General features: G+C 47.8%; 1 protein-coding gene across 2 annotated transcripts in view; it reads right to left on the reverse strand.

The window, feature by feature from the left end:
• Positions 1-19224, reverse strand: part of DOC2B (double C2 domain beta) — a 124725-nt gene that overhangs the window by 88661 nt on the left and 16840 nt on the right. For both annotated transcript variants that reach the window (XM_067565781.1, XM_067565782.1), the window contains exon 2: positions 8203-8282. In XM_067565781.1, the coding sequence (XP_067421882.1) occupies positions 8203-8282 (80 nt within the window). The remainder of the gene's footprint in view (positions 1-8202; positions 8283-19224) is intronic.

Consider the following 19224-nt stretch of genomic DNA (forward strand, 5'->3'; position numbering starts at 1 on the left):
CTGGAAAGCACTGAGCATCCCAGAGGTCCTGCTGTCAATAAATAATAACACACCCTAACCTGCACCAGGAAATGTACCACCAGGCAGAGCACACCTACTGAACATGTCCGGGATAGCCTAACCTTCCAACGTGTCCAATGGGCAAAGGCTGCAGAGGAAAGAACTGTCAGCCCAATGGTCTAATACATCACGTTATTTGATCCAACCTGCAGTAGGTGCAGCACAGGACCTCCTAACACCAGCGAGGAGCAGCTATCAGGACTCAAGAGACACACGTGAGCAGATAGAAAACAGCAGATCAAAATAAATAGAGAAGAGCAGGAGCAGATCAAAGGGGAAGGAGTTTTTATTTAAGAGGGGGAAAGCTGTTTCCAGAGCCGATAAAAGACTGAAGGCTTTTAAATGCTATCTGTAAAAGCAGATATGTAGCCTGAAGGATGTGTCGTGCTAGAAAGACAATGAACCAGACCCATCCTTGCCGTCACCTCCATTGATGCCAATGGACTTACACTGATTTCTCCCAACAATGTCCCTGGCCAAACGTGGCACTACTATTAATTTGTATTGTGGTAGTGCCTACGAGCGCCAGTCCTGGACCACGACCCAAGGATGCAAGCCGCTGGTTCCTTCCTTATCGACTAGCCATTCCTCACCTGCCCCCAACAGTAACTCTCACAATTTGTCTCGATTTAATCACTCTCCAACGCAAAACCTTTCCCAGTGACCTCAGCAGCATGCGGGGCCCCTCACTTCCCAAAAGCCTGGCGCAGGGAACAACCAGCTGCGCTGATCTGTGGAGATAGCTGAAGTAAAAGCAGTGAGGGTCCCTGGCAGGGTTTTGCACTGGATGCGAACTGAATGATGCTGGAGAACATGTTGCTTTTGGGTATCCACTGGGGATGGAAATGAAGCCTGATGGCATGCTGGAGTGCATGCCCGACAGCACTGCAGACACTCTGAAGGCGCAAAGGAACGCACGTGTCTTGCCCAGTCACTTCCTATTTCCAGGATTTAAAGGCTTCGGAAGAATGGGGTGTGTTCTGTTGCAGCCCTGACTGTTACCAAGTGCAACGTTCGTTTGTTACCCTGTCTATTGCAGCACATCTAATACTCTGACTCCCTCCCTCTCTGTGCAGGAGGTCTCGTGTAGACATATTAGTGCCACGGACAGGAGCCTATAATAGGCTTCAGCAGCTTTGGGAGTCAAGGAGAATGCTCCTTTGTATTAGCTTTATCCCAACCAGGCTTTACCGGGAAGGTTCTCCCAATATCTACACACAGTCACACCGGGTCAATCCAGCAAATTGCATTTGTAATGCTATCAGAGCAATTCATTACCGAATACCACTCACACCTTTCAGCTGGATTAGCAAGGCTGAGGCAGACTACCACTCTAGGTTTACATCTAGTTTTACGTCTATGCATCTACGTACAAGCTACATCTGGGAGACGGGGGTCCTGACCCTTACCTTTCTGTGGCGGAGCTTTGGCAGCTTTCCCCGGCCGAGAGATGAAATGAGGGTGGATGGATGGCACAGTAAATAAAACAGAAAAGTGGAGTGAGAGAAGGATGGAAAAAACCAGCACAGCAACGTTCGAACGTCACAGCACAAATAAGCTGAGCTTTAAAGTGATTTTCTGGGATCAAGGGGTCTGTTCCCACCATTCTAGTGGTGAGCAGCACCGAGTGCAACCGGGCCCCAATCTTGATGGAGGCTGCTAGGAGCTACTGCAGACAAATAAGGATGCATGGGCATCGTGCATGTTGGTCGGAACAGGAGCTGCCCACAGTGTGTTGCGGGGGGAGGAGAAGAAATAACCTCCTTACATGAGAGGAGATTCTGCAACCCTTACTCTAGCGGAGCAGTGCTTATGTCTGGGAGTCGACCTAGTGGTGGTAGGATGCCCAGCAGAGTGTCTGGGATTCACTGAGGAGGCTGCTGAGACATCGCCCCAGCTACAGCCACTGGGGAAGCCCATCATTCCTCCTTGGGTCCATGGGGCTGAGATTGGAGGTCCTGGACGTGGGAGCCCTTCCATGGCTGGGGATCTGGCCTCTTTCATAGCCTGCATGGTTACTGGGCTTTCCCTGCCTATACTCCCCAGAGTCTGAATTTCATCGGATGGTACTAGGCCTCCTGTATTAAATGGGACAGAACAAAGAGATGGTCCCTGCCCCACAGAGCTCACGTCACCCAGAACACCTGGATCTTTCAGGGAGTTTGCTCTTCTAATAAACAGACACCATCCTTGCACAGGAGCTGAGGGATGGCACCTACCCAACGTGCCTGTCAATCCCGGTGTTCTGACTACTACTGCAATCTCCTGTCCTAAGAACCCAGTGTTACTCATGCAGAGAGCAAAGGAAGGCATGGAAGAGGGAAGCATGAATCCATTCTAAGGGAGTCGGAGGATACGGGTGAAACGTTCATGGCTGGTTATCTGCAAATGAGACAAAGCTATTCTGACCCAGCCTCAGGAATGAGGGCCTCGAAACAGAAGCACCAGGCTCCATGGGAAAGGCTGCTCCCATGAGATCACCAACCAACCTACCCGGACACTCCGGGCTTCTGAAAGTCCCTGGAAAGCTGGTTCTCAAGAAAATTTCAGCCCAAACTCCAGCATTCTGTGTGGTTTGGATCAGCCATCAATCAGCATTCAGATTTTTGGGTGCTTATTCAGAGTGAACCTCTTGCCCTACACTAGCCTGAACATGCAGGATCAACCAGAGGGGCAAGACTGCGACTTCATGGCTTCACCTCTCAAAAGGGAGCTCCCTCAAACAGGATCCCTGCCCAGGAACACCCCGGGAACAGTTGCAGCAGCTCCAGCTCACTATAGTTATGGAGACTTTGCTTCCCCGGAGCACCAGACTATAGGTAATTTGTAGCAGATGCATTCGATAGGAAAGTTCGAGCCCCCGGAGATTAGTCTGGTGCATTATGTCTGGCTGGCCCTTCTGCATGCCACCCCTTCCCTGAAGTACATTTTAATAGGGTCACTCACGTTTCACTTTCCTTTATTATTGCACAAGTGAGCTACCAAACAGAAGAATGCTCAATGCAGGGAAATGGGAGGGCAGCTTTGTGCGCGTCTCCCTTTGTGTGTGTACAAGGGTCCTTACTGGTGCCAAAGAGCTGCCAAGAGACACAGACTGAAAAAGTTCTCTTGGCTCAAGGGGATCCATGTTTTTACACAGCCTTCAGCAAAACGGCTCTGGATCCTTTTTCCCCAGTCAACTGCTCCCCAAGATCAGCTGGTGGAAGCTAACCGCAGGCTCTGTACCAGCTCCAAGCAAGGCCAGGAAAAACAAACCCTTTGTCATTGCTTAATTTGGTTCCATGAGCTGAGTCCTGTGGAGAGACTGGTGGTAAGATCAAAAGCACTTTCCAGCCTTAACACAGACTTGTTTAGTTATCAAAGAGCCCTTCTCACCGCCATGGCAGCTTGACAGCAGGCAGGAAATGGCCCATGCTGTGCAGCTCTTGGGTGGTCACAGATACAACATCTCTCCTCAGTGGCTGTCTCGCAAACGTTGGCTGTAAATGAAACCTTTAGTTTTCCACCGTGGGCTTGTCTAGATGGGGAATAATTCTGGAATAAGTCAGGGAGTGAATCTAAATAGCTAGAGCTATTCCAGAAGGAGAGTGTTCACACAGGATGCTACTCCACAGTGGCTCTTCCAATCAATTTCCCCATGTAGACAATGTCTGTGTTTTGCTGTTTGCAGGTGGGCCCCTTCCAGCTGCCGTGCCTGGCAGGATGGCTGTGGCACTTGTTAACAACGGGGGTATCTCAAATGGTCTGGAGTTTGGATTTGTTTCACAGATGCACCTTAGAGTTCCTTATCTGTATTACAGTAGCGTTTAGAGGCTCCATTAGAGCTACACCAATTTACACCAGCTGCAAATCTGGCTCATTGGCTCCAATGGAGCGGTGCTGATTTTCACAAGTTGGAGATCTGAGCCCATTGATTCCAATGGAGCTGTGTAAATTGACATGAGCAAGGGATATGGCTCTACAGATGAGCTCGATGAACCATTTCATTTGGGATCAGTCCTCATAGCTAGTAACTTTTGGCTTCACATAGATATTTGTCTATATCCCTTCAGAGCCCAGTTGTGTGCTGGATCTGCCTCATTTTGCTGCTGATGAGGTGAATAAGGCCTGGGCAGTAGCAGTAAGAAGAGGAAGAACTAAAAAAGCATGGCCATTAAAGGATACAGTAAAAGACTGCAATAGCTGCTGTCAGAATGAGCTGAAAGAGACTGAGAGCGGCGCGGGATAAGTCCTGGCCTTAGCAGATGGCTTCGTTCTGGAACAGGAATGGGCTTTTCCCCCCGCTCCCATACCTGCAAAATTGTGTCACCCTCTCCTTCAGTCTCGCCATCAGTATATATCACTTTCTGCTTAGAGGTCTCCTTCTTCCTTGTCTTCCTCCCACTACAAACCCAATTATAAACATCATCCTCAGCACGGCTCTCTAAATAAACCAAAGGAGCGGCCTGACAATGAGGACTGCTTGAGTGTCAGCATATTAAATTCACTCACTCTGGCTAAGGGGGCGGGAGAAGAAATCTCACCATTCAGTTCCCTTATTGATCTATAATACTTCCCCGAACTCTGCCTCTATAGCTACATCTCTCTATAGCTATAGGAATGCAGCTCCATGCTTTCCATTCAGCCACCTGATTCAGACAGCATGGAGATTCATTCAACTGCATTCTCACTTTTTCCTGCCTCAAGCATTTATGCTACAGGGGGAGGAGGGGATAAATAACATCTTGTATGTTACACATTAACATCAAAAAAGCAGAGCTGGAGGATCAAAAAAGGGATATTGATTAGACAGCATGACATCCTCAGACCCAGAGGGTAATGAGGTGGTTTCTTTAAGGAGCAAGGCATTAGTTCTGATGCCTATCATGTTGAGGGCGAAACTGATTTTAGAGCCGGAGATAGCACAATGGGTACAGTATCTGAGTATGTTCTGTGCACAGGGCAGATTGTCACCTTTGTGCAGGCAGACTTAGCACGGCCCCACTATGCACAGCACTGAAGCAAAACACATCACCCGACACGTACATCGATTTTCACCATAAGAAAAGCACTGAGGAGGAAAAGGCCTTAATTTCATTCTGCAGGTGGATATTCTATCTCCTCAGGCAGCTGTATTTTCTCGTCATTTTGACTTATAGCTGACAGAACAAATGTAGCCCTGTGCCACATGCAATGGATCAGGCAAAATTTGGGAGGTGGCTTGTTAGGAATACCAGGAGCTACTTGACTTCACTGCAGCTCCTTGAGAGGCAAGGCTGGGTGACTAGCAAAGGGTGGGACGCATACCATAGGCATATAACGGAGTGGTTGTTCTCTGGATAGCTCAGATTACACAGTCCTGACAGATGCACACCTGCTTAAGATTGTAAACTCTTGGCACTGTCTTTTTGCTCTGTCTGTACAGGGCCAAGCACAATGGGATTCTGGCCCATGACCATGCAATCCAAATACATAAATAAAAACCTCATTTTTGGGTGAGGAGAATATAAAACAATTCCCATTATTTTCAGTCCCACTTTGCCACTTACTCCCGGGAGATCAATTTGCTCCTTCTGGCAACCAGGAGCCAGATTTGACTTGCAATGAATGCCCAAGAGCTGCTCGTATTGGGAGTTTAGTGCTCTGGTACTTTGCCCTTTCAGACTTTGTGTTCCTCGTAGCAGGGATTAACTCCCTCCCTCGGTGAAAATCTCATCACCTTCAGTCAGAGGAGACAGGCAGGAAATCAACTCATAGGCAACATTCTCCTCCACTCAATAAAGCAGCAATCAGATGCAAGAGGGAAAACCTTACCCTGACTCTTGAGATGCTCTTCCCCTGCCAGCTGTTTGCAACGGCCACTTCTAGCACTGGCAGTTTAATTAACATGTTAACAACGTGCTGCCCAATGGCACCCAGCCAGATGCATCTTTACTGTGATCACAACTGAGCCCTACTCTGCCTGCAGACACTAACTCACAGAAGTTACATGGAACTGTAGAGAGAGGGCAACAATTTTGCTTCTCCAAGCCACCATCTATCTTTTGGGCATCTCTCCAGCCAGCTTGTCACCTTCATCTTTGCTGTATTTATTTATTGCATCGTTCTGGGCTCAGCTATCGTAGTCCTCTCAGAAAACCTCCTACAAAGGGGAGCTGATGAAGGGCTGAATGCTTTTCTCATCGACTTCTGCAGAAGCAGAATCAGGCCATAAGTAGGCAGTTTTTGCTCCAAAATGAGCATAAAAACCTAATCGCTTCAATTACCCAGACAGCAAAGGAGCTGATGCAGAGTGCTTTGTGGCAATGATTAGCAGCATTTAACAGAGCCATTCATAAACTGACAGCCGGTCACAGCGTCAAGTAAATAATCATAATGTTGGGCTGGTTTCTTTTTTGTATAAATAGCTCTAGCCATCGTGTCGATGCTCTAGTTAAAAAATATTAAAAGTGATTCAGGACATCAATGTCTCTGAAAATGCCACAGCTAGAACAACAACGCGAGAATGGCGGAAGCTGGGGCGAGGCTGCGTCAGCTGATGGAAGCGATGGCTTGAATAGCAGAGCCACCATTAGGAGCCTGGGGTGGGATTTCTGAACCTGCGGACACCTACACACACAGATCGCCCTCCCCTGATCACCGCAACCCTGTCAGTGTCTAAACCCCAGGCTAGTGCCATAATCACCGGACCATCCCTCCTTTTGCTCCGATCTGTACACTGCCATTTCACAGCTTCACGGGAAAATCCAGGTGCCTGGAGGTCAGATCCTCAGCTGGTCTAAATGGGTCTCGCCCCATTGATGTTGATTCACACCAGTTGAGAAACTGGCCCTGGTTGTGCAGTGGTCAAGGAGGGCAATGCTGCTGTCAATACCTGATGGCCTACCTGCTCCCATTGGCCCTGAATTTGGGCTAAGAAATTTTAACTACAGACACCCCCTCACATGAGGAATCTTTTTAAAGAGGGCAGGGGTTAGTTAGGATTGAGAAGACAAACTCAGACTAAGAATGGGCCCCACGGCTATGCCAACAGCCGGACCTCAAGCAATTTTTTTACATTCGTAACTGATGCAGTAAGCCCAGAGGTGCCGGGGCTCAGCCGGGGCACAAGTGAAGCACTGCCTCCAGCACTTCCTATCTCTGAAAACAGATGAATCAACTTTCTAGCAACTGGACTTGTTGTTCCCATAGGATACACTAGATCCCCTCCACCATGTGGTCTCCACCTCTCCCCCCTACTTGTGGACGGCAGGTTCTCTGGACCGGTCAGTAGCATAGCTTTTATCTGCCAGGGTGGGATCCCGGAAGCTTGACTGAGAAGCCGTACAGTACCGGAACGGTCAGTGAGCACCTACCCATGCACTGGGTTCTATGGGCTATCTGGCCAAAGGCGTCACATGTCCCAGGACCAACCTGAGCATCATTTCAGGAGTCCACTGATCGTCTGCTTTGCCAAGTCAGCACCACTGGGCATACCATCCCTTGTCAAGGAGTCCAACTCCAGGAAGGGCTGAATCAGCAGGGTCCGCTGGCCAGTGGGGTGACTAACATCAGCAATCGCTGCAGGATGAGTGTCAAACCCACAGAAATCTTTCATAGAGCAGGGACAAAGAGAGAGGGAATGGGAAAGAAAAGAAAAGATGGGAGCATCAAAAATACATAGAAAAGGGGGAGGGGAGCAGGAAAAGGAACGAGTTGAGACGGGGCCAGAAGAAAAGGGAGAGGGGAGATGAGAGTAAAGGAGAGCAAGAGAGAGAGACGGAGATAGATCAAGGCAAGGGATAGCTTCTCATCCTCCACGCTGCTTTGTCCCGCCCCCTCAGATGTGAAAGCCCCTCAGTGCTGCCCTGGAGATTGGAGGGATACCAGCCATCTAACCACCCACTCTCCCATGAATGCCACAGCATGCTCAGCCCCTGCACCACTCCCACATTTCATTTTAATTTTAGCAAATACTTCAAAAGAGAGAACCCAGCGCTCTGGGGATTTAGCTGCAGCCCGTGCAGTGGAAATTCACAGAGCAATGAACCAGAGGCATCCCAGCCCCTTGCTCATTACAGATTGGCACATCACTGGCTCCACAACAGACAAGAGGCAGAGCAAAGGTCATTAGATCTATGCATATTTAATTCTTGCTGCTTGTAGACTAGCATTGAGACATACCTTGGCTTTATTGATTGTGCAGTGGAGAGCATTGTTTTCTTGGTCGTACAGCAAACTGAAATCTAGTGTTCCCAGCGTAGCTGAAAAAGACAGAAGAGCCTTATTAACTTGAGCGGCCCAGCAAATGCTGTTTTCACTCTCATTACGGGGAAATAAAGTGGAGTACTACTAGGGAAAGGAACTTGGTGAGATGTGAAAGATTCTCCTACAAGCCTGGTGTGAAATAGCCTGCAAACCTGGGACCCGATTGTCAGAGGTGCTGACCAATCCCAGCTTAGGGTGACCAGCTAGCAAGTGTGAAAATCAGGATGGGCTGGGTGGGCAATAGGCGCCTATATAAGACAGAGCCCCGAATAGCGGGACTGTCCCTATAAAATCAGGACATCTGGTCACACCACCGAGGTGCTCAGCACCTTTGACAATCAGACCAGACATGTACAACTCCAAGGAGCAATGAGCAAAACTCCCACTGGTTTTGATGGGAACCAGATCGGACACTAGCACATGTATCACGCTTGGGACAATGATGCTTTCAGCCACCCCGCATCCAGCCCCAGGGACGTCCTCAGCTGAGCCTCTGGGTCTAAGAAACTGAGCTTCAGAGCTCACGGAGGAGGTTCCCTTGCAAGTCGGCTGTTCGCCCCTGCTGGACTGGGAATAAGTCACGACCCTTCTCCACTGTAACACGACATATCGAGGCACAAATTCAGCCCATGCCAAGGGGGCAGAGCACCCCTCAGTCGTAACGGGAGCGCCACCCACGTGCGCGTAGCTGAATTTGGCTAACATAATGCTACTGCTAACTCCCCACCCATTTTACTCCCCCTCCCCTGGGAGCCATCAGCTTCTGCCACCCCAAACCTAGTCCTCATTCCTCCCACAGCAGCTCCCGCTTTCCCTACCCCACCCTGGCAGGCTGCAGTCACCCTGCAATCCCACTCCCTGGCTGGCTTCAGCCGAACCCCCAACCCAGCCCTCCTCCCAGGCTCCCACAAGGAGCCAGCTCCACTGCCCCTCCATCCCATGTTGCAGGGGCCCCCGGACCCGCTGCCACCGCGGGGAGGCTGCTGTGCTGGAGGCAAAGAGGGGAGGCAGCACCCCGCTGGGATCCCCCCGCCTTACTGCTTAGTGCTCCGTTGTGCTCTCACTATTCTAGGGTGCCCTGCTCAGTCCAACGGGGACCCCCGAGGACAGCAGACAGCAGCGACTGCAGCCGCCTGCTGGACAAGCAGACCGTAGCGGCCAAAGCAGGAACTGCAGGCAAAATCCCCACGGCTGCTGACTGCCATGCAACTGCCCCAAATCAGCTCCCAGGGCAGGACACTCTTGCTGCTTCCACAAGCGTGACGGGAACAGGCGCCAGCCCTGGAAGGGACACTGGATGCACTTTCAGTTTAGGTCCAGGTGCCTGGATATCACCCTGCGTGGCACTATCCTGGTGAACATGCAATGGACAATAGGCGACCATTCCCGACGGTTGGGAGTCAGTGGCTAGGAACCACACCCCTCCAGACTCAGGGAACGAAAACCGTGTTTTCGGAAAGTGCTTTATGACTGAATCAGGAGGGCTGGCAGTTTGCAATTTACCACCTGCTATGGGAATTTGCTTGCCAGGTTTGGTCCCAAGTATTCCTTGCAGCTGCTAAAATGGGAGACCAGCAAATACAGCTGATAAAACCGCAGAGCTGCCATTTATGATCACTCCGGATAACGAGTGAGACCCAGAATAACTTGGGCTGCACAGCAGCCTCAACAGTCGGATGCAAACTTACACCCATCTCTGTACCCTTCTGGTCCTGGTAAGGCTCCGGCCCGTCTCCCCCAACCCAGGAAGGACTAAGGCCACATCCACATCTCTATCAAGCCCTCCCGTCAGAGCACGGTTTATAAATCCAAACCCTATACCCACACAATCTATGGGGCTCAGAGACCTTGCCCTGTGCACCCCATCTGCTCCAAGGCCAGCCACAGAAGCAAACCTCCCTCCAGCAGACCCCCCTACAACTGAGCTTTCTCAGCCCTTTATAGGAAGCTCTGGCCCCGGTAACTGAACAGGGCTGGCTGGCCCCAAGAACCCTGGCCCTTAGAGGGGCAGGCTGCCCCATGACAGTCCCCTTCTAAGCAAGATAAGCAACAGGAAGGAGTGAATCCCTGCAGCCACGCAGTGTGGGGCTAGGAATAGATGTGTTTTAAATATCATGCTCGGTCCTTACCTGTGACTCATCAAGCCATCACAGGCTGTTTAACAAAGGCACTTTATAATGCATGCCTTATTCACGTGTTACAGAACAGGCACCGAGAAGTTAAATGACATGGCCAAGGTCGAATGGTAAATCAGTGTCAGAGCTGGGATTACAATTCAAATCTCCACATCTGATTTCCAGTCTCATGCTGTGAACACTAGACCATGTTGCCACCTTTTATTATTCATCCTTACAGCATCACCCATCTGCTGGTCTCCCCAAGAGGAAACAGATGTTCAAAGCACAGGACCACCAAATAAATGGCACCATAAGGCCCCACAATCAGCGCCTCTCAGATCAGACTCAATCCGTTTACAAGATGCTTTTCCTAACTGTCAGCACCGTCAGTTTAGCCTGGGCTCACCCAGGAGTTTAAAGGACTCACGTGAAAGAGCTTGCGACTGCCTGTCATGCTCACGAGTGGGTTCTCCAGACCCAGCACCAAGCATGTTCTGCTGCAGAGGGATGCACTCCCTCTGCTGCATGTAGGACTCCACATGATGGTATATTCAGCCCCACTTCAGCAGGAATTCTAGCCTCTCTCGTCCTCAGTCCTACGTCCCACGACCAGCACACCACCACCTCACACTGGTTCCCACAAAACAGAAAGCCAAGGGGCCTGCACTGATCCAAAACCCTCTGATATCAGTGAAAAGACCTTAACTGACTGCAAGAGACTTCAGATTGGGCCCTACCTGAACTCAGGGGAAAGAATTAAAAACCAGGGGGAATTGACTATTCTAAAGCCACTTAAATTTAGCAAAACAGTCAGAGGAAAGAGTTTGAACAGCAGCATGAATAATGATGAGATGGAGAAAATGATGAATAGGCTTTAATGGGAACAGAATAACGTCCTGTGATGGTGTTGTTTTTAAACTCTGAGTGTGTGTGGTGCCTTGATTTGGAGACAAGGCGGTTCTGAGGGCACAAAGGAAATCAGCGTGCCATTCAGAGCTCCAGCCGGCTGAGCGGGAAGATGTCATCTGGACTGCAGCACCTGTGGAAGTTGCAAAGGGTGTTTGCCCTGGTATTATTTACACCTTTAAAAAACAAGCCAGAGCCAGGTGGGCTGGCTTAGCGACACTGATCCGTATGCCACATGGGAGATGCAGGTTTGATCCCCCAAGCTGGTTGCTCACAGCCTGCTTTTCAGGGGAGGTGAGCCTGTAATCCTTGAGGGAACACCTGTGGTGTGTTTACATAGGGTCACCCAGGTGGGTGTTTATGTAGGGCCAGCAATTTTCTCTGACTGTTGTTCATTCTCTTTGGGAACATTTGCATTCTTGTGCTTTTTTTCAGGCAGGATGTAGGCTTTGTACCCTACAGCTACCAGCATGGACACTGACCAGTCCTGTCTCTTGACTTGATTGTCATGTCGATTTCACCAGTGAATATAAAAGGTCATAGCTTCACTGATTTCAGTCTACACCAGCAAAGAATTCACTCCCATATTCTTTTAAAGACATCTATCCAGTGCCACTCCCAAGATCCTCCGTCTTCCCCACACTCCTCACGCTAAGATGGAGAGTCTACTTATGGAGGCATCTTTCCCTCAGCAGCTGCTAAGTTTCATGTACATCCTGACTGGATGCCAGTGTCTCTTACTCCTTCCTGACGTCACTGGGGCTTGTGAGTAGCTCGGTTTGCTGAAACAGCAAGAACTGAGAGCAACCAATGCACAACCATTATCCCTGTGGTACAGTTCATTATCAGGCCACTGAGCCTAAGAACTCTTCAGGTATAATAGTAATGACAGTGCCTACCAAGGCAACCCAGACAGAGTCACTAACACTGAAATGCAACCACTGCTGGGCTCTTCCATGGCAGGACCTCACTCTGAAAGGTCCCCTCAGAAGGCCATAAACACAGTTTGCAGGGTGCTCAATTCATCTCTCTCAGAAGGATGAAGGGCTGAGCCAGAGCTGCTGGGATCTGAGATTGTCTCTCCACAGAATTCCAGCTAACCCGACAGCCTCACAGAGTTCAAGGCTACAAGCATCTTTACGATCTAGTGACCTCCTGCATGACACAAGCTAAAGAATTGCACACAGCACATCCGTCTGCTGCACGCAACAGATGCAGCTACTGAATAAGCCAATCACTCTCCTGGGGAGCCAGGATTAAAACCCAGCTTCTTCTGCTCCACACATACAAATCTCTACCCCCTAAGCTAGAGAAGACTGCCACAAATTTAGCTCACTAGCCCGTCCCACCCCTGCCACACACCAGGTAACAATATGTTCCTGGTTGTTATTTCAAAGCAGAAGCTGCCCTGTATGATAGCTAATACTTTTCAGTTTCCAGGGATGCTCTGCCTCCCATGTTGGAGCCCCAAGTACCCTGCCCCAATCCCATTTCCCCCCTGGCAGAGTTGATGACCCACACTGCGGCTATAGGCAAGCAAAGATTGAAGATTACCATTAATACTGCTCCTGAATCATCAGAGGGATACAACAGAGATAAGAGAAATGGCTGCTGAGCCTGGAGAGATGAATTCAGTTCCTGCGCTTAGTATACCTTTTGCCCGGAAGGAAGCAAACAGCGCGTGGCCGTGCTGTTGTGTTGTTCAATATTGCAGATTTTAATGGCCCCAGATGCAGAGTAATTAGCACTGCTGTGAATGCCACTCAGGGCGGTGGTTGTTCTTAATAGGACTGAGACAGCTGCACTGTGGGCAGCAGTGTCCATTGCCTCAAGCTGAAATATGCCACTGTTGGTCTTAAATGTGCACCTGCTGCCATGAGGCTCCTAAAGCAAACAGAGCTCCAATAACTCATTTTCAGTCAGAAGGAGTCTGGCATTTCCCCACATGAGGAGGCAAGCTATCTATCAGGATGGACTCGAAATTCCACTGAGCCACTCTGCTCGGATAACCAAACTACCTATCTTCCATCTGCACAAGAGACCATGCCTTGAAATATCATCCTGTACATGCACTGACCACCAGCCTGTCTGTGTATATAGGATCGGATCTGTTCCCACATACACATGCTGAAAACAACAAAACAGTAGGCTGAAAAAACTGCTCCACACACATGCTGTAATTTCCATTATTCTTGCCATAAAGAGAATGCACAGCTGTATATTTGCACATCTGGCCAAATGATCCACCAATGGGCACCACTCTCAGATCCAGCTGGGCCCCAAATTTAAAACTTAACTTGAAAAAGAAAAATATTTTTGGGGTTAAATACGTAAAAACCAACCAATATTCCCCTGCAGCACCCGCAACCAAAGACATTTTGCAGAGTCTGTAAAGTGTGTAAGAATCAGAAAGTAAAGCTGACAGGAAACCAAGCAGAAACCAAAGTACAATGACTGCTCCAGTTTCACGGTCCCAAATGAGGGAAATGAAAAAACCAGCAAACAAATAGCATGAATGGAGAAAAGCAAATTGGAGTTTTAAATTCCATTCTCTTTGGATAATCTGATGGATTGTCACCAACCCAGGGTTGGACATTTGCCGTCTTTTATATATATATATATATATGTAATCGACTTAATCTGCAGCAGGGGAAATTTAGATTAGGTATTAGGAAAAAAACTTTCCAACTCTGAAGGATAGAAGCACTGGCTTAGGCTTCCAAGGGAGGCTGTGGAACCCCCGTCATTGGAGGTTTTTAAGAACACCTGTCGGGAATGGTCTAGCTTTACTTGGTCTTGCCTCAGGGCAGGGGGCTGGACTAGATGATGGTCCTTTCCAGCCCTACATTTCTATGATTCTATGGCTGTTATCCTAGTGTCCTTTTAAAAATAGCCCTTCCGAGCACTCAGAGCCATCCTTCCTACTCCAGTGAAATGAAACCCTGGATTCTAGCACTTCACTCACTCCCTAACAGCTGGCCAGCAGTCCCTCAACTTCAACCACGTTTCTTTCAGCTCACAAGTCCAAATGGACATGAACTCACCAGCAGGCATGTTTTCTGTTTGTGCACTGCACACCTCTCAAACGCCACCCTCTGATCTAACACCACAGCCAATCAACAAACCGAATCCCACGACAGTTTCCTCGGTAACCGTACCCTCCTTCGGGGCCCACATGCACGCGTCAGATAATGGAAAGACTCAAAACCAAAATTCAAAGCATTTGCAATCAAATTAAAAGATTCAGTGACTAGAAGATGAAGTTAGACACGTTCAGGCTAGAAATAAGGCACAGATTATTAAGTGAGGGTAATTAACCATTGGAGGGTAATTAAATTAGGGAGGTGCTGGATTCTCCATTACCTGAAGCCTTTAAACCAAGACTGGATGTCTTTTTAAAAGATATGCTCTAGCTCAACCAAAAGATATGGGCTCACTGCAGGATTCACTTGGTGAAATGCTCTGGCCTGTGCTAGTCAGTAGGTCAGACTAGACAGTCTCTTCTGCTTTAAAAATCTATGAATTTTGAATGGCTAAAATAATGATAATCTAAGCAACACGCATTACAGGTGCCGAGAAGACCTGACTACTGAGGAAAGAACTGCATAACTCACAGTATCCCTCTCTTGAGATAGGGTGCTTCTGCCACTCACGGACCACGGAGGGCACTGGCAGTCACCCATGCCCATCCATCACATGTATTCTACATGCATGCACTCTCTCTCACACACAGACACAAAAAGTTAGAGGTGGTGTTTTAAAGTAGTGTAATTTAGGGAGTTTAATGGGGCCAAGGATGTCTTAGATCTATCTGTACCCACTCTAGTGATAACCAAAGGAATGTGAGGGCTTGTCTACACAGGGAAATCAACCAGAATAGCTCCTTGTGTGGACACTCCTTTCTGGAATAAAAGTGACTTGAAGACTGTTATCAGATCCTCCCTCAGTCTTTTTTTCTTGGGACTAAACAGCCCCCGTTTTTTTAATCTTTCCTCACAGATCAAGCTTTCTAAACCTTTTATCATTTTTCTTACTCTCCTCTGGACTCTCTCCAATTCGTCCCCCTCTTTTTTAAAGAGTAGCACCCAGAACCAGACACAGTACTCCAGCTGAGGCCTTACCTGTGCTGAGTAGATTGGGACAATTACTTCCCACGTCTTACATATGACACTCCTCAGAATATCCCCCCAGAATGATATTAGCCTTTTTCAGAAGTAAATCACATTGTTGACTCATATTCCCTTTGCGACCCACTCAAATCTCCAGATCTTTTTCATCAGTACTACCCTGAGCCAGTTTTTCCCATTTTGTAGCTGTGCATTTGGTTTTTCCTTCCGAAGTGTTCTACTTTGCATTTGTCTTCACTGAATTTCATCTTATTGCTTTCAGGACAATTCTCCGATTTGTTATGGTCATTTTGAATTCTAATCCTGTCCTCCAAAGTGTAGCAACCACTCCCAGGTTGGTGTCATTTGCAAGTTTTGTAAGTGTACTCTCCACTCCATTATCCAAGTCCTTAATGAAAATATTGACTAGTAGCAGGCCCAGGACAGACCCCTACATTGAAATGAAGACTTGTCAAATTCTGTTGACTCAGCTTTAGCAACTGGGATAGTCTGCATTGGAAAATGGGAGCTGTATGTCTCAGTTTGCTGCTGGGATACCTGTTTACTATGGAGGAGTCAGCTAATTATATCCACTGTTTATTTCAGAATAATTAACATGCTTCCAAACTCACTTTTATTCCAGAATAGAGTATCTATCCAGGGAGTTCTTCTGGAATTATTATTGCAGAACAGCCCTAAATTAGTAGAATGTACACCAAAGAGCTTAAAGAAGACGTAAGTTAAAGCAGGATGAGAGCTAAATTACAGCACTTTGCACATTATTTCTGAATTTGGCCCATACAGTCTGGTTATTTTCTAGAGATTAACTTCCCCATACCACACAAGAACAAATACAACATTGCCATGCTCCCAACCACCGGTGCTGCACTTCAGTAGCAGGTAAGTGATCTCTGCATATAGTTTGTGAAGCATGTTGGGAGCCTGGGGCTGAGGAGTTATAGAAACATAAGATGATGATTATTATTATTCAGATGCCAGAAAAGGGTGGGCTCATCCAAATCTTTCCCAGCCCTTCAAGCTGTGGCTATAATTAGCTGAATCCTCCATGACAAACAGGCAGCCCAGCAGCAGGCCAAGAGACATAACTCATTTTCCAATGCCAACTATCTCAGCTGCTAAAGCCAAGTCAGCAGAACTTGACAAGTCTTCCGTTCACCTTAGGTGTCCAAGAAATCTCCCAGAATTGGAGCCTGCTTATTTCCATGTGTTTGCTGAGAAGGCCCTTTAATCATTCATCTGCTGAGATCCCTGAATTCTGATTGTCCTGAGCTCAGCTAGAATAATTTAATCTCATGAAGGGATCTTTTAGCCTGATAGATTCTGTGATCTAAAAAATAAATTACAGGATTAGCTTGAAACCCGATTTTGGCCAGGAAATGACAAACGGCTCGTCCTCACAGAACAACTCTTCACCCTCAGCTGCTGCTGGAGCACAGATCTCCTAGTTCCAGCAAGGCAGACAAAATTTAAAGGAACCAAAACACTGAAGCAGATGCTCATAAGTTTCTGTATTTCTTTTAATAAATAAGTGTAGCACACGAAGAACCGCAGCCTGACTCCATGCCAGAAGACTGTGGCCTATCTCTATCATCCGTGAGATTCATTCATCCAGCTCAATCCAACTCACCTGCTCCATCTAGTTCTAGCTAATCTATTTAAGCATTCACAAGGTACCTGTCACTTTATTAGCACCAGCTGTCTGCGAGTGTTCCTTCCCCCATCCATACCCAATTTCTGTAGCTGGGCTTCCCTGATATCAGGTGCTTAATCAATTGTATCCTCTGGGTTCCCACAACCTTTTCTGCTCACTGCAAAGACTCCCTTACTAAGCTACCTAAAGTTAAAGGTCTGGAGCAGTCCACCCAGCCAGCTTCACTTACCAGAACGCCCCTGTAGACAGCATCCTCTTTGTTGGAAATGGAAAACAAAAAGGACCCACCATAAAGAAGTCCCGGGAAGGTTAATTAAAGATAGTTATCCTGTTTCACTGGCTGTGGCTATAGGCCTGTATGGTGACATTCAGCTGTATTTGTTTCGGGCTCTTAACAGATGAGAACAAATGCATTATCATCTTGTCTCACATGTCAAGACACAAAGAGCTAGTACACCCGCAGGAAATTACTGCATTTCATATGCCTGACCCCAAAGCATTTTGGTATAATTAATTTAAAGGATCCTCTGTGAAGCATGTGTTTAGACTATGAATGGTTATTTTCCCCCATCCCCTTTTTTTCTGGGGTTTCTATGACAGGTAACACAGCACAAAGGTTGGAAAAACACAGCGGTCTTCATCTAGAGAAGGGCTTGGACTGGAGCACCAGTCCCCCACATTTTGGGAGTTAAGAGGGTAAGGGTCAAACTCCCCTCCCTAGGTCAGAACTTGACACTGAGGATCCAGACCCTACCCCCCTGAATGCAGACCATCCCCATGAAAAGGTACGACTCTGCAGTTCTAAAAGGTGCACAGACTTCAGTTAAATGTTGCATAAGCATTCAAACTTCTTCACACCCAACAACAGCCATCCTGGGCCATCGCCTCTGGCACTACAAGCAGAAACCTCTGTCACTTGAGGTAACATCAGACTCCTCTGGCTGGCAGCCGTAATAGACCAATATCCACTTTCAACCAGCCACTAGAGAGAGACGTAAAAGGCTACGTTTGTTAATGGCCTTGAAATCGCCATTTGGGATAACAAGCTGAGTCTTGCAGAAAATCACCAGCAGCTTCACATTCATTTCCAAGGCCACTCACTGCCCTGGCTTGGACAGGAGACATTTTGTCTTTATCCCCTGTACTTGAACTGATTAAAAACCTCTTTTTAATTAAATAAAAGTGTTTTACTTTTAATCTAAACCAGCCCAGTGCTGTGTCTGAATTGAAGTGATTGTTAACTCCAGTTAAAGGAATAAACTGCGTTCGTTGCTCGAAAGGCGCAACGGACAGAATTACTTTTCTGAGTGTTGCAAGAGAGGGGTGGACACTTCAGAGCAGATGGTTTTGGGGAAATTCAAATTCAGATTGGGAGCGTGTTGGAGTCACCCTGCAAAAATTAGGCAAGCTGGTGGAGACTAGGGTGGGGCTGATGTATTGTAGGCAGGCCGCTAGGGCCAAAGTATGGAACCAGGGCTGCATGGCACGCACACACTCAGGGACCTACATATTTGCCTCCTGGCTGTCGGTGTCCAGGCTGTGAGCTACTGCAGCAGAGCATTTAAGGCACACAGGGTTACAGGGCAGGTGGTGACACAACCACTTTCTGGTCTGGATTGAACTCCAGAACGTGACAGACCATGATATGAAACAGTCTGAAGGACTCTGCTCACCCACAGCAACCCACCTGGGAGAAAATTATAATGGAGTATCCCTGAGAAAAGGGCTTTATAATGGATAGGACGACAGTTCCTGTCATTATATGTCTACATGCAGTATATTATTTAGCTGCTAGAGGTCTCTGTGTGCTGTACAGAGTTCCATGCAGGGTGTGGTCCCTGGTAAACAGAGGAGAAAAAGCTGGAATCAAGCTATGTGGATGCCAATTTGTTTGTCTCTGTAACTGTTTTCTTAATAAATACCTGCTGATTCAGAAAACATGGATACCATATATCATGACATGATGCCAGAAGTAAATCTGTGAAAGACTGAGTGATCTGCCTAAGTTGGTTGAACTGAAATGTCTAAACTTTAACAGATTCACAGAATGGCCAGAGTGGAAGCAATGTGACACATGCTTTCAGGTCACCATCAAGCTCAGAAGAGAGAAAGGTGGCTTTCCAGGTGAGCTCTCTCA

This window comes from Emydura macquarii, unplaced genomic scaffold, assembly GCF_026122565.2.
Source record: "Emydura macquarii macquarii isolate MOO-44397 ecotype Brisbane River unplaced genomic scaffold, CSIRO-AGI_Emac_v2 contig_2699, whole genome shotgun sequence".
NCBI lineage: Eukaryota > Metazoa > Chordata > Testudines > Chelidae > Emydura > Emydura macquarii.